Below are 22,180 nucleotides of genomic sequence, written 5' to 3'. Positions count from 1 at the left end.
GTGCTAAGAATACGTATATAATAGTTATATTCCCAAATTATTTTTTGTTTGTAAATTTTCCAACAATCACCCCCTAAAAATGGTATCAGTTTGAAATGGGGTGGTAGCTTTTAGAAAACTTTAATTTTTGCAGTACTAAATACTTAACATTTTCCTCCATATAAAACTCTAAATAGAGATAAGTTCATAAGGCGACGACTTGCACTTAGGGGTGTTAATGGGACCAAGTTTTTCTATACAAAACTTACCGGTTTAGTGTCCAAAATAAGACGGACTAAATTTTATAGAATTTTAAGATAAAAATTTTAAAAATTTAGTAGGATTATGAAAGTCGGATGATGGAGTTACAGGCATAGGAAGAAAATATGACCCATGCTTGTACTCAGTAGTAGCTGATGAGCATGAGGTAAACGAGACGTGTCAGTGGTGAGTGACAGCGAGAATCGCAAGCAGGGGCCCACCCCCGTCTGCAGGCCTTTTGTCGCCACGCGTTTGGACTAGGCCCTCCGTGGACTCTCTCACCCGAGATGGGCCCTTCCCTTCCCTCGCTTTTCAGTGGGCCCAAACTGTCAGTCAGATGCCCCCCAGCATGTGATTTTGCTGCTGCTGCTGCGCCTGATCGATCGAGGACGATGTGGTGGGGCCCACCTGCCAGCGCCGTGCCGTCACAGGCCTCTCGGTCGCTGCTAATACGGATGGGTCCAGGTTTGACCAGCTACCCTTGGTCAAATCGTAGTTGAGCTAGATTAGTTAAATAGTACGGTATTGCTTTTATATATATATGTGTTTGTAAGTTATAATTTAAAATTAAACTTAATTTTTAGGGTTTTTTATCATAGTTTATTCTTTAAGCTTTTATTTTTATATTTCTAAGAATATGTATATAATATAGTTTTATTCATAAGTTATTTTTTTAGTTTTTAGATCTTGGAAAAGTAAAACTTAAGCTCATTTAGTTAGCTAGCTTTGTAACAGTAGTGGAAGAAGAGAGGCAGTGGTGAGCCTGAGCTGAGCTGAGCACCGGCGGTGGAGGTTGGACTCGGTGGCCGTCGGCGTCGTCGTCTCGTCGGCCGCTCACACACTTGTTGATCTCATCTATCTTCTCCACCCGTGATGACCTATGGATCCAGTCAGACTGTCGTTTACTTGCTCGGTCAAAGTCTTGATAATTCTTCAGTGCTCCACTGCTCCCTCCCACCACGCAGGCGCCGCCCATAGCTTACCCGGGTAGTTTCGCTTATGTTTAGAAGCTACACTTTTCAACTTTAAAATTTAGATTTGAAGTTGATCTTGTAATGTCTGTCACGGTTTTATTTCCCATCATTTGTTTTTGAATGGTTAAGATCACATATATAGAAGTTTTTTTACTGCTAATAAATATGTGGAAATTATTTGTTTGAAGCGGTTCGATATGTTCAAGATTCTCTTGAAAAAAAAACGTAGCTAGCTGGTGAGAATCCATGATTTTTTTTATCTGAATTATGTATTTACCGGTTTTCTTAACGAGATTTTGAACTGTTTAGAAAAGCCAGAAATTTTAGAAGCACCTACGACAAACAGAAAATTCCCAAACGAGAACACTCAATCGGCCAGCCATCCGCACCACACGATTGCAACAAAACGTCCCAGCAGTCGCAACCAGTGGAGGTGGCTTTCATACCCAGCTTCCTGCTGGCTGGGCTGCTGCCCTTCTCCAGTCAACGAAAAACACAAGCACCAAAAGTGACAACCAAAGCCAAGGGATTCTCATCCTCTCTACCCATTTCAGAAATGCTTCCCTTGGTTTGCACTGCAAAACCGCACCACTGAAAACAGCTCTCCAACTAGGAAGGAAGCATCCATCAGCAAGGAGGCAGATGATGATAAGGGAGAGGAGGAGGCAAGTGGGCGCCCACCACGCACCAGCAACCGCGCCATCCTTCCGACCACGCAGATCCATTGCTGCCAATTTTCTCCACAGCAACGTTGGCAAATTAAACACGTTGCAGCACCAGGTCATTCATTCATTGAATCTATATCATCCATCCAGTATGATACATTCATAAATATATATATATTTCATGATCAGGCAAATACATACGCCATTTGCTGGTTGGTTCGTTCGCCATTTTTTTTCTTATCTCGAGCTACAAAGCTTACACAAATTTATCCCGGGGAACAGGCTGCTGCTGGTTAATACAGGTAGGTAGGTACTCTCTTCTACTGCTGCTCTACTACTTCTGGGTAGCTGGCTACGTAGATAAATATTTACATCAGAAAAGTTGGGGAGTTGAGGGGGCAATAGCAATAGTAATAATCTTGGCCCTAAATCTTTCTGCCAAGATAAGGGGAAAAAAAACAAAGGATAAACAACAGGCAGTCTACATCATCTACTAGCTAAAGGGAGCCATAGGTTTGCGTTGCATTTGCATCAGACAAGCAAAAGAAGGGGGAGATCACCAACACATCAGGAGTTTACTTGGCTGGGACCCGCAGCACGGCAGCAAGGCATATCTCTCCATGCGATCTACTACCTCTTGTAACATCGCTTCACTGAACCTGCACAAACGCCAAAAACAGCAACTGAAAGGTGAATCGCTTTCGGTGCAAGCTCTCATAGCAAACAACAATATCACGTGACCATGCTTGCAGATCAAGAACTGGTAAAAAGTCTGTCAAAGGCAATGGAAAAAGAATATGTTTACAATTCCGATTTTATGCAGATTTTTAACTGGCTCGATTCATTAAAACCGTTTACTTTTAAAAGTGACTAAACATACAACACTTAGCCTGCGACTTTCTTTCTTGTTTTCAAGTTTTTCACGCACTAATTCAGAGAAGGCAATTCCGTAGGCATACCTAGTTGTCTGATTTGTGTAACACTGGGAGATGACTTTTCTCGTTTTCTGTAGAGTCCTCTTTCCTTGGGGTATTTGACTTTGAATTCATCTTCTGGACCTCCTCCTTGGTGTAAATATAAATCTTCCGCACAATGCTGCAGAACTCTCTGCTCACAAATGAACAGCTAGAATCAGTATCAGGAAAGAAAGCTCAACTGAAGAAGAATCAAGTGCCTAAGATAGAAGCCTTACTCCCATGGGTCATCTCCAACAAGCATCATATCACCCTCATTATCAGTATAAACAATCTGCCAGTTTTTGTTTGACGACACCAATTCACCTTCAAATTCGAACATCTTGTCTAGCTCAGCTTTGAGTTCATCATAGTTACTGAACTTTGAGAGATCCACCGATCTGCCAAGTGCAACACCTTGCTTATGGACCTGGACGAACAGTCAAGGGTATAACGTCAATTACATAGCATAGATCATCAGAGAAACACAGGTTTCTCAAATGAGAGGATGCAATTATAACTATGCACTCTCATGAATGCAATCAAGAATATTGCTCATAACTTCTCATTTGGACAAGAACCAGCAACATCCGGTTACTAGGCACCATAACGGGTATGAGACCGAGATTGCGAGAAATTTGCAAAACTAGTACTTCAGCATGTCAACTAATAAACAGAAACTTTCATGTACTGGACAAAAGAATAATATGTGCAATTCAACATCACCAGAATTAATTCACACCACTATAACTGGATAGTTTATTCTTAGCAGCTAGCTAGCATAAAGTAAACAGTCAGTAATGTTACATCAAAAATAATGCATGCGACAGGAAAGACCTATACATGGTCATATCATAGAATATAACAATAATATACCTTTGTACAACTCCTCGTCGAAGCACCCTGAGACTTGCTTTGAACATCTTTTGAACTCTGTTGAGCTTGCTGAGCACTTTTCTCATTCTCAGTTGCCGTCCCAGCTGTGCTTACAGATACCTCAGGAATGCAATCAGTTTGTGCAGATTGCAACTGATTCAATGATGATGGAGTTTGTATCATAGGCTCATGTGTTGCAGCCATCGGGGAGCTCAAGTGATTGTTAGGAGCATTGGTGGTATCAACTTTAAACCCAAAAATCTTAAACCCACTGCCTTCTCCTGTTTTTTCCAGTTCAACAGGAGCTATTGATGCATGCGGTCTAATCACTCTTGGCTGCTCAGGTCGGGAAAATGACTGATTCAACCAACTAGATGAGTTCTGTTCAAATCTGAAATTCTGTGGTTGGTCTCTTGAGTTGTACACAGTGCTTTGGCCATTCCAGAAGTGCAACTCCTTACTGTCTGTGTGCATCTGTGTGCTTGATTCAACAGTTAGGGAAGGCTGTGGAGATACAAAGAAGTATGGGTCAGAGAAGTGCCGAGCAGAACCTTGATCCTGAAACTGGTTCTTGAACGAACTAAGACGGTTAGGAGCCTCATCAAAGTTCTGCACAAAGAAGCCACTGGAATCGCCAAAAGACTGAGAGCCAGAACGGGGATCCTTAAAGTCGTTTTCACGCCTTCCCAGCTGCATCCAACTATCCATAGGGGGTCTCTGCTGAAAGGACAAGGGATGGGGTTTTGCCCCATTTGGTGATGGAGACCACATCATTGGCTTAGGAGCAGCGGCATCAGGGTCATTACTGTCAGTAAGGTTGTTCCTCAAGGTCATTTGCTCTTGACCTTGCAAGACCATGTTGTTTTGACTTCGTTGTGCTTGAGCAGAATCAATATCAACCTTAGTAGCAGCTGCAAATGGCACCAACAGTTTTGCGATGATTAATTTGGCACATATTCTCATCACCATTCCTTCTAAGATTTATAAGATTTTGTAGTTACCTTCTTTTGTAAGAATAGGAGATTCAGGAGATGCTGGAGGAGCATTTGGTCTACTTCTTTTAACCCTAGAAAGAGGAAGGGGGTTAACAGGAGGCGATGAGGCAGGCTCTATTTTCCAAGGAGAGACTCTATCGGGCCGTGGAATAGTTGATGGCTCATCCCACCGCACCTAAGTTATAGAAAAGAAAGAACTTGCCATTAATACACTTCTCCAGCCATATGAAACACCAGTAATAAGCAAAAATCTTACCTTCAAGGATCTCCAACTTGAGTCAGGCCACATTGTGTCGAGATTCTCACTGCCTATTATAGTACCCGTAAATCTGCATGACAACGCAAGTAAGTTAGGACATGTAATCGCTTGGAATAATGCATGTACAACAAACCACATTCACATGGAATTTCATAACAGATACCTCTGCTCTGGTGCCTCCTCTCCTTCAAACCTCATTCTGAACCTCATCCCAACAGAATAATTGTTTTTGGCAGACTCCATATACTGATCATAAGGTATAATGAACTCTGAAGGGCTCGTCCTATCATCATTATTCAGATATCAGACACAAGTTTATATACTCCGGATGACAGTGGTGGGAATAACTCGGATGTTACAGATGCATGTAAGATAAACCAATAGATCTGGAGTGGACATCTCAACATACCTAGGTTTGTAGTAGACAGTGAACATACTCTTCGTGTTGATAGCATGCCATGCAGTAGCAAGGACTCCAAGGTGCATGCTTTGACTAGATATGACTGACGATGGCACATTGGACAACTGCCTCATAGCTCGTCTAACACCAACACGGAGCTCACCGTTCTCGCCTCTGCATGGGGTACAACAAAGTTAACGCTGGAATAAGGAATTGCAAGGCTAGGAAGAGAGGGAACTACAACAGACCTGAGGAAAATGAAAGCATCCCCAGCAACAAGCCTTTTGGAACTGACAAAAACACTCCAACCACTCTGAAGGAGATGCCTCCTTGGTTGCCCTGATGATATTCCACAGGAATAACACAATAATCATCGTCATCATCAACATCAAGTACAAAAAAGAACTTTTGCAATTCATTGGAAGATCTGAGATGTATCATTCCCAGAAATGCTTGTGCTATAGTGGTCTAATCCAAATGGCCAAAAGAATAACAGCAACTACAGCTACTGATCTGCCAAGTCGCAGGTGCTTGTAAAATTGGCATAAACCATGAAAAGCAAGTAAAGGGGAACACAAACTTACCACGAAAGATGTGGCGGAAGCGCCAGTCCATGCCGTGCAGATCCTTTGCCACGAGCTCCTGTGTGGGTGGCGACTGGGTCATGTCCTGCAGAACAAATCAGGTCAGCTGGTTGAAGAAATCAATTGTGACTCATATCTGTTGAAGAACCCGCGTAGGATCATCTACTCGCGGTGTAAAACACACGTACCAGAGGAGGGAGGCACTCATCAGCATGGCGGCGCAGCACAGAGAAGCCGCCATGTGTGCTGGTGTCAGATGCGGTGAGCGTCTTGCAGAAGGACCTCACCGGCGGCCTCGCCTGCACAGGGCCCGACGTAGGAGTCGTCTTCTCCACCGCCATCTCATTTTGCTGCAGGAACAAACACAGAAGACATTAACCACCTTCATCCAAACAGGAAAAATACTACCATCCCTCCGAAGGAAGAATTCACGGGAGTACTTACCTCGGGCTCCGGCATGAGCATGATCTGTGCGTATACCTCGTCGGTGTCTTGCTCCGCCTAGAAATTCCCCGCCAAAAACCAAAGCAGAAGAGTCAAAATCGAAGTAGAACCAACATGTGAAGCAGAGGGGGGCCGCGTGAGCTCCGAAATTGAAGAGCAAATCAAGTGGTGGGGGTTGGGGGGGGGGGGGGGGGGGGGGGCGGACCTTGAGCTCGACGTTGAGGACACGGCAGAGCAGCTTGGAGGGCAGCTCGTAGAGGCGCATCTGGCCGTCGGCGACCTGGTTCATGGACGCCTCGACCTGAAACCCAGCACAAGCAAGCAAACCAAAATCAGCTCGCCGGAAATCACCCTCCTCGCGCCGAATCGGGCCTGGGCTGAGAGGGGAACCGCCACCCACCTGCTCGATGTGCCCCTGCGGGAAGTAGAACACGAGGTCGCCGATGCGCGGGACGGTCACGAGCGGCCCCGCGCAGGCGTGCCACAGTTCGTCGAAGAGCGGATCCCCTGCACCGAAAACCCATCAGCACCAAAATCCACACCCAAAACCAGCAACAACGAAGAGAGAGAGAGCGAGAGAGAGAGAGAGAGAGAGAGAGAGAGCAGCCGCCTCGCCTCCACGGGTTTGACCCCAGATCTGACCTGTGGAGGAGCCCTGCTGCTGCTGCTGCGAAGGAGGAGGAGCCATGGTCGCCGGCGGCATCACGGATCGGGGGGCAGCAGCGGCGGCGGCGGCGCGGAAACCCTAGCGGAGGCGGAGCGGAGACGGAGGAGGAGGAGGCAGCGAGGAAGGTAAGGCAAGGCAAGGGAAAGGGGAGGAGAAGACTAGCACAAGCAGCAGTAGAAATGGTTTTTTTTTTTTTTGTGAGGAGGAGAAGACGCGAGATGGGGTAGCCGGATTGGTGGTGGTCTCTTTGTAGGGAGTACACCAAAAAACCGCACACTAAAATAATTAAACCATAAAAAAACTACTCCTTTAGCGGAAAAAAAAACCCGTCAAGGACAGCGATAAGGGAGGGGGCGAGCGAACCGGACCGGGCCGGGGCGGGCGGGGTGAGGTGGACCGGTGGTGGGGCCGGGGGGGTGTGCCGCGTGGGTGCGGGCTGTCTGGTGTGTCTGACCGGGCTGCAGCAGCGCGGGGTGGTGGGGTGCAGTGGACGCAGCAGCGGCACCGTCTCACCTACGGACAGCTTTGTTGCCGCCCCCCGCCCGCCCCCCCCCCCCCCGGTGGCTACGCGCACCCACTGTGCGTGCTACGTGCACACGCCGCGCCGCACCCACTGTGTGTGTGTGTTTTTTTTCTTCTCAATTGTGTTTCCCGGGTACAGACGGGCTGTTGTTAGTCAAGAGGTGTTTGCTGTTTTCAGCCTCGTGGTAAATTCGTAGCACTAACAAATTTCTTATACCGACGTTGGTTTGTTTATGTTAGGAGTGATGGAGTAATAAGTTTACTAAGTTCACACTTGTCACTGTTATCCATTATAATACTGTCTGTCATTTTTTTCTATATTTATATGTATGTTAATAAATCTAGACATATAAATCTAATTAAACACATAAGTTTTTTAATATAAACAGATGAAGTAATGGCAATAAAATATTAATCATAAAAAAATAAGACAAAGAGTTAAACATTATATCTAACAACTGAACAACTGACTTATTTTCGGACTAATGAAGTATACATTATTTTTGATACAAAATATGCATATATAATTCTTTTACGCAAGCATCTGATCAAATTTCATTTAAAATATTAAGTATTTGTGACTGCATTGAGTTTTTTTGACTGCTAACACCTATCCAGGTAAATCAGTAATGAGAACAAAATGTTTCTCTTTTCTCTTAAAACTTTCAAAAGTAAATGATCTAACAATAGAAATTTTACACCAGTCAGGTATCCGTAACTGTGTGAGAGCAGTGGTGCTAAAATAAAATAAAGCAGTGGTACTAATTGCTCACTAGCAGCAGCTAACCGCTACAGATTCCCTAACAGTTTCCTCCTAATTTTCACATACCAAAACGGTAGAGGTACAGAGATATTTCGTGGCGAGTGATGTGGACGTCCATGGCACCGGAAGACCAAAGCTGCACCCCGTTTCGTGTTTTTTCTCTCCCCACTTGCCTCGACCCATCGCTCGCTGCCGCTTGCATTTTTTGTGTTTTTTTCCCTTCTCGAAACATCACGGGCTCCATGTTTCCGTCGCCCATTGGACTGCTCGTGTCGATTATCTGTAGCTGATTACTCCCCCGCGTCAAGATGTAATTATTTTTAGGTTATTAAGGTATAACTATCTAATAAATAGAAAAAATAAACTATCACACGAGCATAGATGGGTTAAAACAAAGGAAAAAAATTGAATGACAAGTTTTTTTCTGAAATAATTTACATTTTGGTATTAAATAATTATTTTAGTTATAAAAATAATTTAAACGGATGAGTAGAAGAGAAGATCAAAAACTATACTAATAGAAATATATGAAATCAATAAGGAAATTAAGTTCTACTAGTAAATTTTAGATTTGACCCTGCCTGATGTCACCGAAGAGCAAACAATGGAGATGCATCTCCTTTTCATCTTTTTTTAATTAACTGATTAGTAAATTAATTAATGCCATTATTTCGTACTAGTGCTATGTACGTGGGACGGGGTATTGTTTCTTTTTTTCTTTTTTTTTTTTTTTTGCCGTGTTTGGAAGGGGGATTGGGGGGTGGGAGCAAGTGGGGTTGGATTTCCGGTGAAGCAAAACACGGCTTGATTTGGAAATCAGGAAAGCGGGTTGGAATCCCGGCCGCGTGTTGTGTGTGTGTGACTGTGTGTGAATTGTGATCGACGGATTTGTTCATCTCGCCCGGAAAAGGCAGGGCAAAACGAGGCCATAAACGGGCTGGACAACCTCTCTGCCGGCAAGCGTTCTTTTCTGGGAAAAACAAATCCCAGCTTACTTGCTGAGAGGAATTATTCGAGTATTACCGATGACTTTTGTACTGCTATACATGTGTTCTTATCGACATATCAGTAAAGACTTAAAAAATCTCAAAATAAACTTTAAATTTAATGTTGAAAATTTAAACGTTGGTAGAAACAAAAGGACGAAGATACATGCCATCTGTTTTGAAATCATTTTTAAAGAGAAATAAGTGGGTTGATTATTTTATAGGAATGAGAAAAGAATTCTCGTACTCAAAGTAAGAGCTAAAAAGGCAGCAATGATATGCCCAAATGCATCATCTTTTCTACACAAAGCAAACGCACATAATGGAGGCCAAGCAGCAAATCAGATGACAGCACCAGCAAAGCTCATCAGCGATCCAGATCAGTCCACACTAATCCAGAGCCCACTAATTAAACTACACTTAACGGCGAGAGCGGGGGGGGGGCAATAATTGCGGCGCTTAACGGCGAGAGGAGACGGCGGCGGGCATGCGGGGACGCCGGGGAACAGGCCCGGCCGCCGGCGCTGTCGCGGCATCCGACGGCAACGCGTCTCCTGCTCCCCTTCCCACTCCAACCTGATTAAACTACTAATCCCCTCCCCCATTACCCACCGTAATTGCATCTCCTTTCGACCACTATTTAATCCCACCCGCACGACCGCTCAGGCTGACATGTGGGCCCGACAAATAATTAGACCCATGTGTCGGCTATCCGCGTGTTAGAGGAACAGTACGTTAGAGAAGACTCGACGCGGTTGATCCCGTGCTAATGTGTCTCCTGCTATGCAACCCAAGAAACCAAAAGGAGGGAAAAATTAAAAGGTTTATCATCATTACCAGGTCATTAGGGATGATAATTAACAAAGGTATGGTGGTAGTATGATTATTTATTAGATTATCTACTAGCAGCAACGTGAAGACTAGCCTACTCCTGTGCATGCTGCTGCTGCGTCCAAGGAATCTCATCTGATTAAACAATTAATTAGCAAATAGTTTATTTCTCTCGAGGCAATAATTAAATAATTAATCGCTCCAGAAGCTAAGCTAAGCTCTAAGCTGGGTTGATTAGTATGCTAATGGTGTGGTTGTCCTCCCCACGGCTCTCCTCTAAATTTGACCGTCTCCTGTAGCTGGTCGACACGGCAGAGCCAGCCAGCTGCTTCCTGCGCTTCTTGCCCAGCTAGCCAGCTGGCAGCTGCCACCCATGGCGAGTCACTGCCGTCGAGTACCTCCAGCTCACCTGATAGGGATCATCCGAAAATGACACGTGGAAACAGGCCGGCTGCACGTACTGACAAGAAATTTTTTTTGCAAGAAATCGATTTTTTTTCACATTGGTTAAAATGTGTGTTATCGTATGGAAATTTGAATTTACGGGCATGTTTGCTTACTCTAAGAAGGAGTACAATAAGTCAGCGCAGTTAATAAGTTATACAAAACAGAACATCAAAATTATGGTTAGGTGGATAAGAGACTCAAATGAGTTATGTCGCGGTGATAAGTGAATCATATATTTATGTTACAATGTACATGTACATGTATATTGATTATTAGATTAACTATAAATAATATAAATAATTTGTTAATGTTAGAGCCAATAGTTAGCTTATATTAGTATTGACAAATTTGCTGAACCAAATCATTTACCTGGACTGCGCTACAGAAAAGATAGTCGGAGCTCCACAAGACAGGCACCAAGTGTAGTTTTGGAAAAGAAAAATACGTCCATTTATCACTTTATTAATGGGTTTATGTCGACATTTTGTCCGTGTTTGTCTAGGTCTTTGACGTGGCACGGCCATTGCTATCAGATGTAGACAATGGTATAAGATGACAGTAAACAAAAATGATTAAAGAATGTCATGAGATTAGCATTACCGAGCTTTGTTGGACTAAGATCCATTATTATTTATAGAAGAAAAATATTAGAATTTGTACGCATGCGTAATTACAAAACTGTTGGCAAAGACCGGAGCACACTGCATCCAGTGACATTTCATTGGTTTTTTCCCATCGAATAAATTAACAATTAATTAGTGAATGCTAATGCTGCCTTAAGGCCGTAAACCGGTTAAATACTGATGTGGACAACAGATGGGAGGTGTGAGAGGAGAAATGGGTTGTAAGCTTATAGTCGGCTTAGGCATAAGAAAAAAAAAACTCTGTAAAAGAGATAAGTAGTTCATATATTAATGATGGAGAGATAACTATTACATAAATAAACTAAGAAAATGCCGTAAAGAGTCTCACTTATTAGCCTTGAGCTAACAACGCAGTTAGACCGGCTCCACAAGAGTATTATATAATCCCTAAAACGGGCAACCTTTCTATGAATGACTAATTAATTGATGAGATAGTATTAGAGGAGGATATCCACATTTGCAGAACTTTTTTCGCATTGGTGATGACGCTTTAATTTGTTGTCCTTGCTAAATGGAGCAAATGACAGTGCCACCCTCCCCTGATTCCTATGCTTAATTGGCATGATTTGGCATGTTGATCGGTTGGGAATGGCGATCCTTGGGCTCCGTTCTTTTGCACTCGCAACTGCTTATAAGCAAATTTAAATTTTAGAACTTAATTTTGTATTTGATTTTGTGGCTTTTTCATTATGGTTTATTTTACACATTTCACTTTTGAGTCGTGATAGATATGTATATAAAAGTTTTACCTGCAAATTATTTTTCGTTTGTAAAAACGTGTTTTCGTTTATTCCTCTAAAAAACAAAACGATGGGAGCTCTGATCTCTACTAATGGACGGTATACATCCTTCCAAAATAATTAATTTTTCTACATGTTATTTGTCCTAAACTAAGTTTTTTCTGCAATTATTGCACTGGAGTTTATAAAAGTAGTGAAAAAATGTATTGAGAGTAGATAAAGTGCATTGAAATGTAATAAAGATTGAGGATATTATAGTCTTTGATTTTTGATTGGTATGTGTAAGCAGCGTGTAAAATGTATCGGAGTTTTTGCTTAGATCTTATTGACACTTCACATCCCGATGTTTCTATAAGGTCTTTTCGCGACACCTTATGTTTGATGCATATTCTTTTTTGTCTAAAAAAACAAATTCTGTCTACTAATTTGTGGTAAGCATATGTGCAGACTTTCAACAAAAAATATTTATTTTGGACGGATGGTATATACGCTAGTATTAATTCGACGAGTTGGAAAATATCATTCGAAAAAAGGGGTCAAAATCACATTCGTCGTTTGTAGGTTGATGTTTAGAGTTTAGCTGAAGACTAGGTCTAAACCTAGGAAGCTTCATTCAGGCAGAAGTACACTGTTGTTTTGAAACTGATGTGATAGAGCTGGGTGAAGAATTTCGTTATTTCATCTTCAACGACTAGTGACTGACCAAGTGTAACTTGGTGCTCTTTTTTCTTTCTTCACCCTCATATGAACAGTAACCCCGTTACCTTTTATTATATCTATTATCTTATCTAGATTGATTCGTTAATCAATTCATATATATTATATAGATGAACCGATTTATTAACATACATATGAATATACAGATCGAAAAAGCTTTATAGTATTTTGAGTCAGCTATGACTAGGAATGAAGACTCGGATAGTATTTTGAGGTATGCATATCACGAGAACTGAGATGAGATGGCGAGCGATGGAAAAATGGAGGTGGTGACCTCGAACCGAATTGACCGCGTGGATAATTCGCCCCGTGCTCTTGGTCGTGGACCGGTAAATCCAACCGGCTTTTCCCCCGTGAAACTCACACGCAAACACACACACACAAAATTAAAAAAAAGGCAGCAAAAGAACATTCATCAGATCGCGCGTCTTGCTGATGAACACCTGCTTGGTGCAATTCAAAAGATTCCATTCTTTTAAGTTATTATTGTACTGAATTTTAGAAGAGTTGGTGCAGGACACTCTACTCTTTACCTTTTGTATATATATGTGTGAGGTGAGCTTAAAATAAAGAATTTTAGTATAAGTGCTATTATCACCCTAAAATATAAGCATTTAGGCTACAATAATATATTTTAAGATGGAGGAGGAATTTAATCGGGCCGATACAGATCGGAGAGAGAGAAAAAAATCCATGGACCGATTCGAGCAGAGCAGCGCTGCAGCGTCGCAGTTGCAGCAGAGAGAGAGAGCGTGTGTGTGCGCCATGGCCCGCCTGGCCCACTACCGAGCTGCGCTGACACACGCACACCACACCCTCTCTCTCTCTCTCGTTCTCGTCTGCAGCAACAAGGCCAGCGCTCGGAACGCCGTCCATCGTACGGTCCGAAAAGCCCACCCGAGGGCGCCGGGATCCGCGCCCGGCCGGATCCGGGCCGTCCGTCCGTCCTCCCGATGGGCCGTACAGAGAGGGCAAAAATTTGCGCCAAGCAGCGTCGTGGCGAGGCCCGAGGAGGAGTCACGGGCGTGCAGGGGCGGCGGGGGCCCACACGCTCGCTCGCTCGCTGCAGGCTTGCAGCGGCTCACCACCACCACGCGCCGCCCATGGGCCCCCACCTGGGCCCATCGTTGCACTGTGCCTCGTACCAGCGCTACTGCGCACAACCTTGTTTGACTGTCCGGCTACTACCCGAGGGCTATTTCCGTGTAGAGTGACGTAGGCCCAGTCCTCTGGTTGGTCGCGAAAAATATATCAATAAATTTATTATTAAATATAGAAAATTTGAAAAATAAATTAATATAATTTTTAAAATTCATTTTTTATCTGAAATTTTAAAATTTTTTGACAGACAAAGTCAATAGAATTACAAAGTTGATAGGCAAGATGGCAAATGTTATATAAAATTATTTTATAATAATATACCATTTTACTGTCTGGTAGGTGGGCACGTAAAAAGATGAAAAAAATCCGAGAAAAGAAAAACAATAACTGGTGACCATCGGGCAGTGGAGGCAGATTATCCCATGGGCAAAACCTACGTGGCAGCGCCGAGGATGACTTGTAAACAAAATTAAGATTCGAAAGCAAGTTATAAAAGTGCTTTATTTCAAAAAGTATTAAAAAAAGTTAAAAAGATAGAGAAATAAGGGGGTGTTTGGTTGGTAAAATAAAAATTTTTTGATGTCACATCATACGTCTGACCAGATGTCGAAGGGGGTTTTTGGACACGAATAAAAAACGAATTAACTATAGCACTTATGGATAATCACATACTAACTAGGCTCAAAAGATTCGTCTCACAATTTCTCACATAACTATGCAATTAACTAGGCTCAAAAGATTCGTCTCACAATTTCTCACATAACTATGTAATTAGTTTTTTATTTTATTTATATTAAATACTTTATTTATGTATCTAAAGATTTGATGCGATGTTTTTGATTGAAAATTTTTAAAACTAAACAACCCCTAAATCAAGCACCCCTGCAAAGCAAAGAGGAGAGGTACTAGAAGGCAATGTGGCAATGCCCTTCTCCGGACTGCTCCCTTTCACTGTAGAGTTCGTCTTTCTGCCGCCTCTGCACTGCACTCTGCAGGAGCGCCCAAAGCAATGGAAAGCTGACGGCAAAAACACACTTCTCTCTCTCTCTTCCGCCATGGCTGCTGCAGGGCTCCCTCCCTCTCTTGCATCGCTATCGCCATGGCTGCTGCTGCTGCAGCAGCTGCAGGCCTTCAAGCTTAGCAGGGCCCAGCCAACGCAGCAGGTGCAGGCAAGCGAAACGACTCGACTGGGGAGGGGTTAGGTTGCAGCAAAAGCTCACAACTACTTCTTGTAAGTTAATTCATAGACAATGACTGGGTTAGAAACACGAACACTACTAAGTCTTAAAGCGGAATCGTGTCTTCTAAACCTGGATTGACGTTGTCCATTGGAGAGGATGAGTGAGCGGTGGAAACCCTAGCTCGGTGTAGTCAATCACGGCTAGGGTAGCGACGATCGTCCTGCCGCTGGTGCACTTACCGTCACCGGCGCTGGCGGCGCTAGAGAAGATGGAAGAGATCGATCTAGCGCTCATGAGGATCGGTGATGTGGGGAGTTAGGTCATGTGAAGAGAACAATCATCGTACTCACGTTGCCAGCCCTTCCCCTTTTATATTGCGCTGGTCGATCTGGGGCCGCAACCAAAATTCGGTTGCGTCTCTGATCGTGGCGCTGAGTCAAACAAAACGTTTAGTACTAAATTTATAATTAACATATTCTTTATTTTCTGTTAATCTTAGCCTAACAGATCACACTCTAACACTTCTCTCCCCCACTGCTTGCAGTAAGGCCCAGCTTGTTCTTGTTCATCATATTTTCACAAGTTAAAAAATATATATTTTCGTAAAAACAATTTCTACTCTATTGTGTTGTTTAGTCCACTTGTTTCGAAATAATTATGAAATCTATTTCTCAAAACTATCTAATCAAGTAGATAATTCACGGTAATAATATGTCCTATAATCTAAACCCTTATATTTTAGCTTATGTTTTTGATTATAACCTATAATTTAATTTTTTGAATATAAATTTAGAGTTGATTTTAAGATTTTCTCATTATAGTTTAACTCCTAACATTTGCTTTTGGATCACTACGAATAATTATATAAAAGATTTGTCAATATATCGTTAATAAGCCTTTTTTTATTATGCTTATAAAAAGGAAAACAAAGATGGTGACGTAAATCAAATGGAGGTGTACATGGCACTACTACATTGCAACACTGAGTGCCGAGGATGCGTTAAATTTCTGATGGACTAGGGATAAAACTAAGGTTATGTCTAATGAATTAAAATATTAAAAACTTGAAAAGAATTAATTTTAAAAAGTTTTTGCAGATGAAGAAGTTTTTTTTATTATAAAAAACCATACTTCAGGAATTTGGAAAGTGCATACACAGTAACGCCGTAGCAAAAGTGTACAGTCAGAGATGAACATGCAATGTGGGAAAAATGTCCAATGTTCAGATTCACATTGGATTCTTGTCACTGAACATATGTTTCCTCATGCTCAACAACACAAGTTACACACATGCTGAGCTAGCATACAAGATGTACTCGTTTCGTGGAGTATGAAATTTCCAATACCAAAGGTGAGCACATCTGTGAGCATGAAACATTGGCAGCAGGCTGATGGTGTTGCAAAGGGTGAGCATGTGAACTGAAGAGAAAATGCCATCAAAATGGCTGGACCCGACACTCCTTCAGCAAGTCATGGGCAAGGGGTGGAGCCGATGTACATGATAGATTGATGGATCGGTCAAATGCAGAAGCACATCATGATCATCTGCAAGTCTGCAATAGATCCAAGAAAAAGACAGCTTTTCTTTCTACAAAGACATATATTCACATCTTCCTACCTCCAAATCATGCATGGGCAAAGCATCACATTCTCACAGGGAGGGAGCTCAACCACCAGCATGTAGCTGCAACACACAACAGAAACTGAACTAAGACCTACCAGCAAGCCTCCTACACTGTCCTTCTGAAAATTGTTAGCTACCATGTGGGACATTTAGCATGGGCTCTCCAAGGGAAGACACTGAAAGCTACACCTGTTTGTGCATCCAGGGTTTTGACCCCTCAGCATGATTCAGAGCTGTTCCATGATTGAAGAACATGCAGAGATTAGTACGACGACAAAAGCTTTGGATGGAGATTAGAAGCTGTGGAGCTGGATGAGCATGGCGACTAGTTCATCGCTGGATGGCCGATCAGCGGGTAAATCTGAGAGACAGATAATAGCAACCCGAACAGCCATGACCATCTCATCTTCCTCACCCTCCTCTCCTAAGATGCTACTATCCAGTGCGTCCTTTGCGTCACCAGATTGTTGCATGTGCCGTAGCCATCTAGCTAATCCACCACGCCCAGTTTCTCCTGAGAAAAATTGATCTGCTGGGTCTCTCCCAGTTAGCAACACGCCAAGGATCATGCCAAAACTGTAGACATCGCTCTTATCTGTGTATCTGCACCATCAAGCATGTTAAATTTAAAGGAGGGCATAAATACCTAATAAGAAGAACTTCTATGTAATGTACCAGAATATTAAGCTCTTAAATCATCTTTAGGATATATATAGGTTGAACCAAATAAGTATTGGAAAAACTTTAACAGGAACAGATACCGGATCTGGAAACAACAAAAATACTTCTACTGTAAAAATATTCACCTTGACAAAAATAAAGCACTAACCAGGACCTTCTTGGGCATTGAATAAGTCAGGTCTGGTTAAAAGCATTTGTTAAGAAATTAACTTTTGAAAATATAGTAATTGCCTATCTAGGTTTGGCTGAAAGAGAGCAGAATAAGAATATAGAATCAGAACGCCAATCCTGAAAGTATTTATTCTCTGATGGGGATATGGGAGGTCAGAATGAAAAAGATCAATTTAAATTGGGGTGCCAGACCAAATACCACATGCACGCACGTAGGAATATATGAAAAGCATAAGGATCAAAGGCATTTCAAAAGGGACAAATGCAGGTTCTCTAGCAAAGCAAAGATTCCTGTGTTACAAAAAGCAAAAGTTGGATACCTACATTAAGCAATGGGTCCGTTCTTTATCTATATGCTTTATGTCTTCTGTTTGAACCTTTTCATTAATTAATGGCTTACTTGTGAACAGAATGAAATGGAGATGCAAATCAGCCCCATCATTCCACTTCTGCTTATGCTTATAAGCCAAAATTTAAATTTTTAAACTTAAATTTGAAGTAGATTTGAGGTTTTTTAATCATAGTTTATTTTTCAGCCTTGACTTTTAGATCGCTAAGAACACTTACATAAAAGTTTTATTAATAAATTATTTTTTATTCCAAACAATCATCCTAAGGAAAAAATGCATTAACAAGGTAAGGACTGTATCCTGGCTAGTGGGGAAACAAACCCAAAGGCCGAAAAAAAATGCGAGCTATAATCAGAGTCTCAAATGGTTGTTTTGCAATATCAATGTTTCAATGTTTGCGATTATGGAACCAAATAATCTGATATATCATTCCATGCTGATTGTCAATCGTATTTTATTTAAACATTACAATGTTCATTTAAGGTAAGCAATGCAAGTAAGCAAACATCCATATACATGACATTTCTACAAATATGAAATACCCAAATTGTTTTTTTTATATATCTGCACATAGGCTTTTGACGGTCCCTGAGAGATATCAGGAGGCATTGGTACCTGTTAGGTGTTAAATTGCATAAACCTCTCAATACCTAAAATGATAGGAGGAATTGCTAAATAACCCAAGGACGCATAGATACCTTCCAAGGACCATAAAAATCCTCAGGCCATATTGATCTTTGCAAAAATACACTTAGATTCACTAAAGATTTTTCTCACGTTTATTTCGTGGGAAGTGAGCATATTGTAAACAAAGATCAAGATATGACTATTAACTTGTACTCAGGGATAATGCAATGTAGAAGCTTGTAAACAGGTGAACTGACAATTCCAAGGTTACGAGATTTAGGTTTAAATTTCCCCTCAATAGAACTAGATATACAGGTCTAAATAATTCAGTTTTATTCTCAAGAGTAAACTAAGAACCAATGAGATTATTCAGAAAAATAAACTTGCTTGCTAGACTAAAGAATATGATCTGAAACTGAGAGAATGTATGGATATTACCTGCTGCTTTGGTAGCACTCTGGGGCAGAATAAAGGCTGTTGGCCAATTCTGGATCAGCTGAACCTGATGCAATAAGCCTTGAAACCCCGCAATCTGCCAAGCTCGGTTCAAAACCCTCATCTAGCATCACATTCGACGGCTTGAGGTTGGAATGTAGTATCCTGGGGTTGCATTCAAAATGCAAATACCTCAATCCCTTGGCCACTCCAATTGCAATCCTGTTCCTTGCATCCCAATTGAGGTTCACCTGCTGCGACCTCACCCTCTTCATCATGTCCTCAAGGCTGCCCCCGGGCACGAAGTCGTACGCCAGCGAGAGCCGGTCAGCCTCCCGGACATACGCCTTCAACGCCATGACATTCTGGTGCCTCACCCGAGCAAGCAACTCCAGTTGCCTCTGCACCCTCCTCATGTCAGACTTGGAAACATTGGGCATTGACGGCGAGGCCTCCGGGCGGCTGGCCGCTTCAAGCCGCTTGACGGCGACGGTGACATCGTTGTCAAGGACCAGCTTGTAGTACTTCCCGTTGGGGCCATGGGTCAGCGGCTGCGCGGAAGGGAGCGCGGACTGGAGGTTCTTGGGGGAAATCTGTGGGGTGAATGAGACAGGGCCCTTGATGATTGCCGGAGCGTACTTGGCGTGGAGGATGGCGACGCGAATGGCGTAGAGGAAGGCGAGCGCGAGGAGGAAGCCAGTGAGGGAGCCGAAGAGGACGCCGAGAACGATGCGGCGGAGGCGGGCGGCGCCGCCGGCTTGTGCGTGGGGAATCTTGGATTGCGGCGGGGGAGGCGAGGGCGGCGGGGAGTACTCGGCCGTGGACATGGGCTCCGAGTGGAGCGGCTGGGAGGCGGCGAGCGAGCACAGCGAGAGGAGGAAGAAGACGAGCACCAGCAGGAGGATGGCGAGGGTTTTGGTAGGGTTCTTGCTCGCCATCATCCCACCTCCTTCCTCCATGGAAACAGAACAGATTGGCACCTCAAAAAAATTGCTCCTTGAGCAAGATACCAATCAAAATGCTCAAGTAACAGGATCAAATGAGTGAGCTCTAGTTCCTCCGCTGGCTGGAGATGCCATCTTCTGCTGGTTTCTTCTTGCTCATGCTCTTTCCTCCATGGAAACTGACAAGAAACTGCAGCTGCAAAGCACGGCAGCTTCAGCAAGACATCATCTTTTTGCATGTTTTTTTCCACTTTGCCCACAGAAATTTCCCAAGACAGCCAAAGAAAAAAAAAGGCTTCCCGATTCAAGAGCAGTACAGTACATACAGCATGAACAAACTCGAGAGAGATAGCTGTACCTGACGAGAACGCTGACAGAAACAACAAAAACGCCTCCTTTCTCCTCCACGCACAAACAGGCGTGAGAGAGCCTACCCTCACGCCCTCCTCGCCTCCCACCAAGAACAGCACCACCAAGCTTAGCTTCCTAGAGAGAGAAGCCTCTCTCCTCTTCGAGCACCAAGCTGAAGAAGAAACGGAGCGGCAGAACAAGAAGCAAAGCTCTGCCTCGTCTCGCTAGTGTGGGAGGGAGGGCTAGGTGAAGTGGAGCCGAAATCGAATCCGAAAGGCGAGACTTTTCTCCACCAGCGCGCTGACCGGACCAGACATTCCCTCTCCTTGCTCTCCCACAGCTCGGATTCCTCCCCCTTTTTTACCCCTCCCACCACCACCTCCGCTTCCGGCGTGGTGCAGCAGCGGCCGGGTGGCTTTAGCAGAGAGTGACCGGAGAGGAGAGAAGGGAGGAGGAGCTCTCTGCTCGTTGATAGCCGTGCACGTACGGTGGCCAGCCAACACCGTTTCCAATCTTTCTCGTTCTTTTTTACTCTGTCCCTCCTCAAAGTGAGAACTTCATCTCGATCTCCTCTCCCCACGCCCACACTGCTGCAGCTGCAGCTGCTGCACCAGCAGTGACTGAACATTTTTTCTCGATACCTTGCTGCTAATTTTACTCGGTGAAATTCTGAATATTTACTAATTTGCTAATGTTAGAAGACACTTAATTTAATTTATATGTGATTTAAACACAAAGAGCGGTAAATTGTTAAATAGGATACTATAAGTCTATAACGGGTAGCAAATAATTAAATACCCCATGAAATTTAGTTTCAACACCTCTGAATAAACAACAAACATTTTACTTAAAATCCGAAATTTTTACTCAAAGATGAGGTTGTTAGAACCTTGATTCGAAGAAAAAGGGTGAAAAAGGGTAAGGATTTTAAAAGTAAGGAATAACACCGCTGAATCGTATGGCATGTTTAATTTCGTACAAATTTTAAAGGGAAATTTAATAAGACGTCTAACACCATAAAAAGTTTCATTTGGCTCTATATATCTCATCAAATTTTTGCGATATAACAAAATGGTCATTTCTTTGTCATCTATTTACGGCAAAATCGTGTGTGTTTACTCGGCCCTGTGTTTGAAAGGAGCAAATGACAAGATTGATATGAATTCCTTTAGAAATTTCCTTTAGAAATTTGACAAGATTTTGGTAGAATAACATTCGGTGCTCATGCAGACGGCAGCATAAAATTGGAGTATTACTACTGCTCGCTACAGATTGATATGAATTCGAAAGACGAAGCTTTTGAATTTTTTCCCTTTTCTTTTCGCGCCTTTCGCCTTTCTTTTGTAGGGGCTGCAGAAAAAAAAAAGAAGAGAAAATCAGTGGGGAGAGAAGAGGAGGCGAGAGGAGTAATTACCACAACCAAACAGGGGCCCGTACTTTGATGACACCCCTTTTCCCGCCGCTTGTGTTTGCCGTTTCGGGCCACGCGTCGTCTCCCCGACACGTGGGCCCGCCTCCCTCCCACGTGCCAGGACCTGGGCCCACCTCCTGTCTCCCCGAGAGCGTTCGGAGCTGCGATTATTAATTTTATACTTAAAAATATTTACACAAATATATTTTTATTTTAAAGAATTAAAAAACTAACCTCCTCACGTCCATATAAAACGTCATTTGGTTATACACGATAAATGAAGTGACAGATGCACATGAGACGATTTTCAGGAGCGGTGTGGAATTTTGTAGGCGACTCCCTCGCCGTCCTTGGCTTTTTAACGGTAGTTAGGGTTTGCTTGCAAAATTTTGTGCCTAGCGCTAGGGCGAGAAGGTTAGTTTTTAATTTTTTGAAACAAAAATATATTAATGTAAATGTTTTAAAAAGAAAATTAATAATAAAAAATTTCAAGCTTTTGCGGCCACGACCAGGCCCAGCAAGTGCACGGCCCATTGACATTCCTAGGCCCAGAAACAAGCATCTTGTTTCTGTTGGCCCATGAAGCTGAAGCAAGTG

General features: G+C 43.0%; 2 protein-coding genes across 3 annotated transcripts; both read right to left on the bottom strand.

Annotated features, from left to right (window-relative positions):
* Positions 1-2,013: 2,013 nt before the first annotated feature.
* LOC102717122 (auxin response factor 4) lies at positions 2,014-7,093 on the bottom strand. Its single transcript, XM_040522192.1, has 15 exons — positions 7,033-7,093; positions 6,791-6,897; positions 6,596-6,691; positions 6,391-6,447; positions 6,135-6,296; positions 5,947-6,031; positions 5,611-5,701; positions 5,372-5,536; positions 5,126-5,245; positions 4,960-5,032; positions 4,710-4,878; positions 3,709-4,619; positions 3,072-3,262; positions 2,839-2,986; positions 2,014-2,538 (listed from the first exon to the last, which is right to left on the bottom strand). The coding sequence occupies exons 1-14, from the start codon at positions 7,091-7,093 to the stop codon at positions 2,839-2,841; spliced, it is 2,436 nt and encodes an 811-aa protein (XP_040378126.1). The 3' UTR covers positions 2,014-2,538.
* A 9,084-nt stretch (positions 7,094-16,177) lies between these two features.
* On the bottom strand, positions 16,178-20,652 carry LOC102714241 (inactive leucine-rich repeat receptor-like protein kinase CORYNE). 2 transcript variants are annotated; one of them, XM_006645208.3, is made up of 3 exons: positions 20,180-20,652; positions 18,881-20,017; positions 16,178-17,216 (listed from the first exon to the last, which is right to left on the bottom strand). In XM_006645208.3, the coding sequence occupies exons 2-3, from the start codon at positions 19,834-19,836 to the stop codon at positions 16,907-16,909; spliced, it is 1,266 nt and encodes a 421-aa protein (XP_006645271.2). In that variant the 5' UTR covers positions 19,837-20,017; positions 20,180-20,652; the 3' UTR covers positions 16,178-16,906. The 2 variants fall into 2 exon arrangements, with proteins under 2 accessions (XP_006645271.2, XP_040376161.1); XM_040520227.1 differs by having other exon boundaries at positions 18,881-20,011.
* Between the last annotated feature and the right edge of the window lie 1,528 nt (positions 20,653-22,180).

This window comes from Oryza brachyantha, chromosome 1, assembly GCF_000231095.2.
Source record: "Oryza brachyantha chromosome 1, ObraRS2, whole genome shotgun sequence".
NCBI lineage: Eukaryota > Viridiplantae > Streptophyta > Magnoliopsida > Poales > Poaceae > Oryza > Oryza brachyantha.
This window is presented reverse-complemented; position numbering and strand designations above follow the sequence as displayed.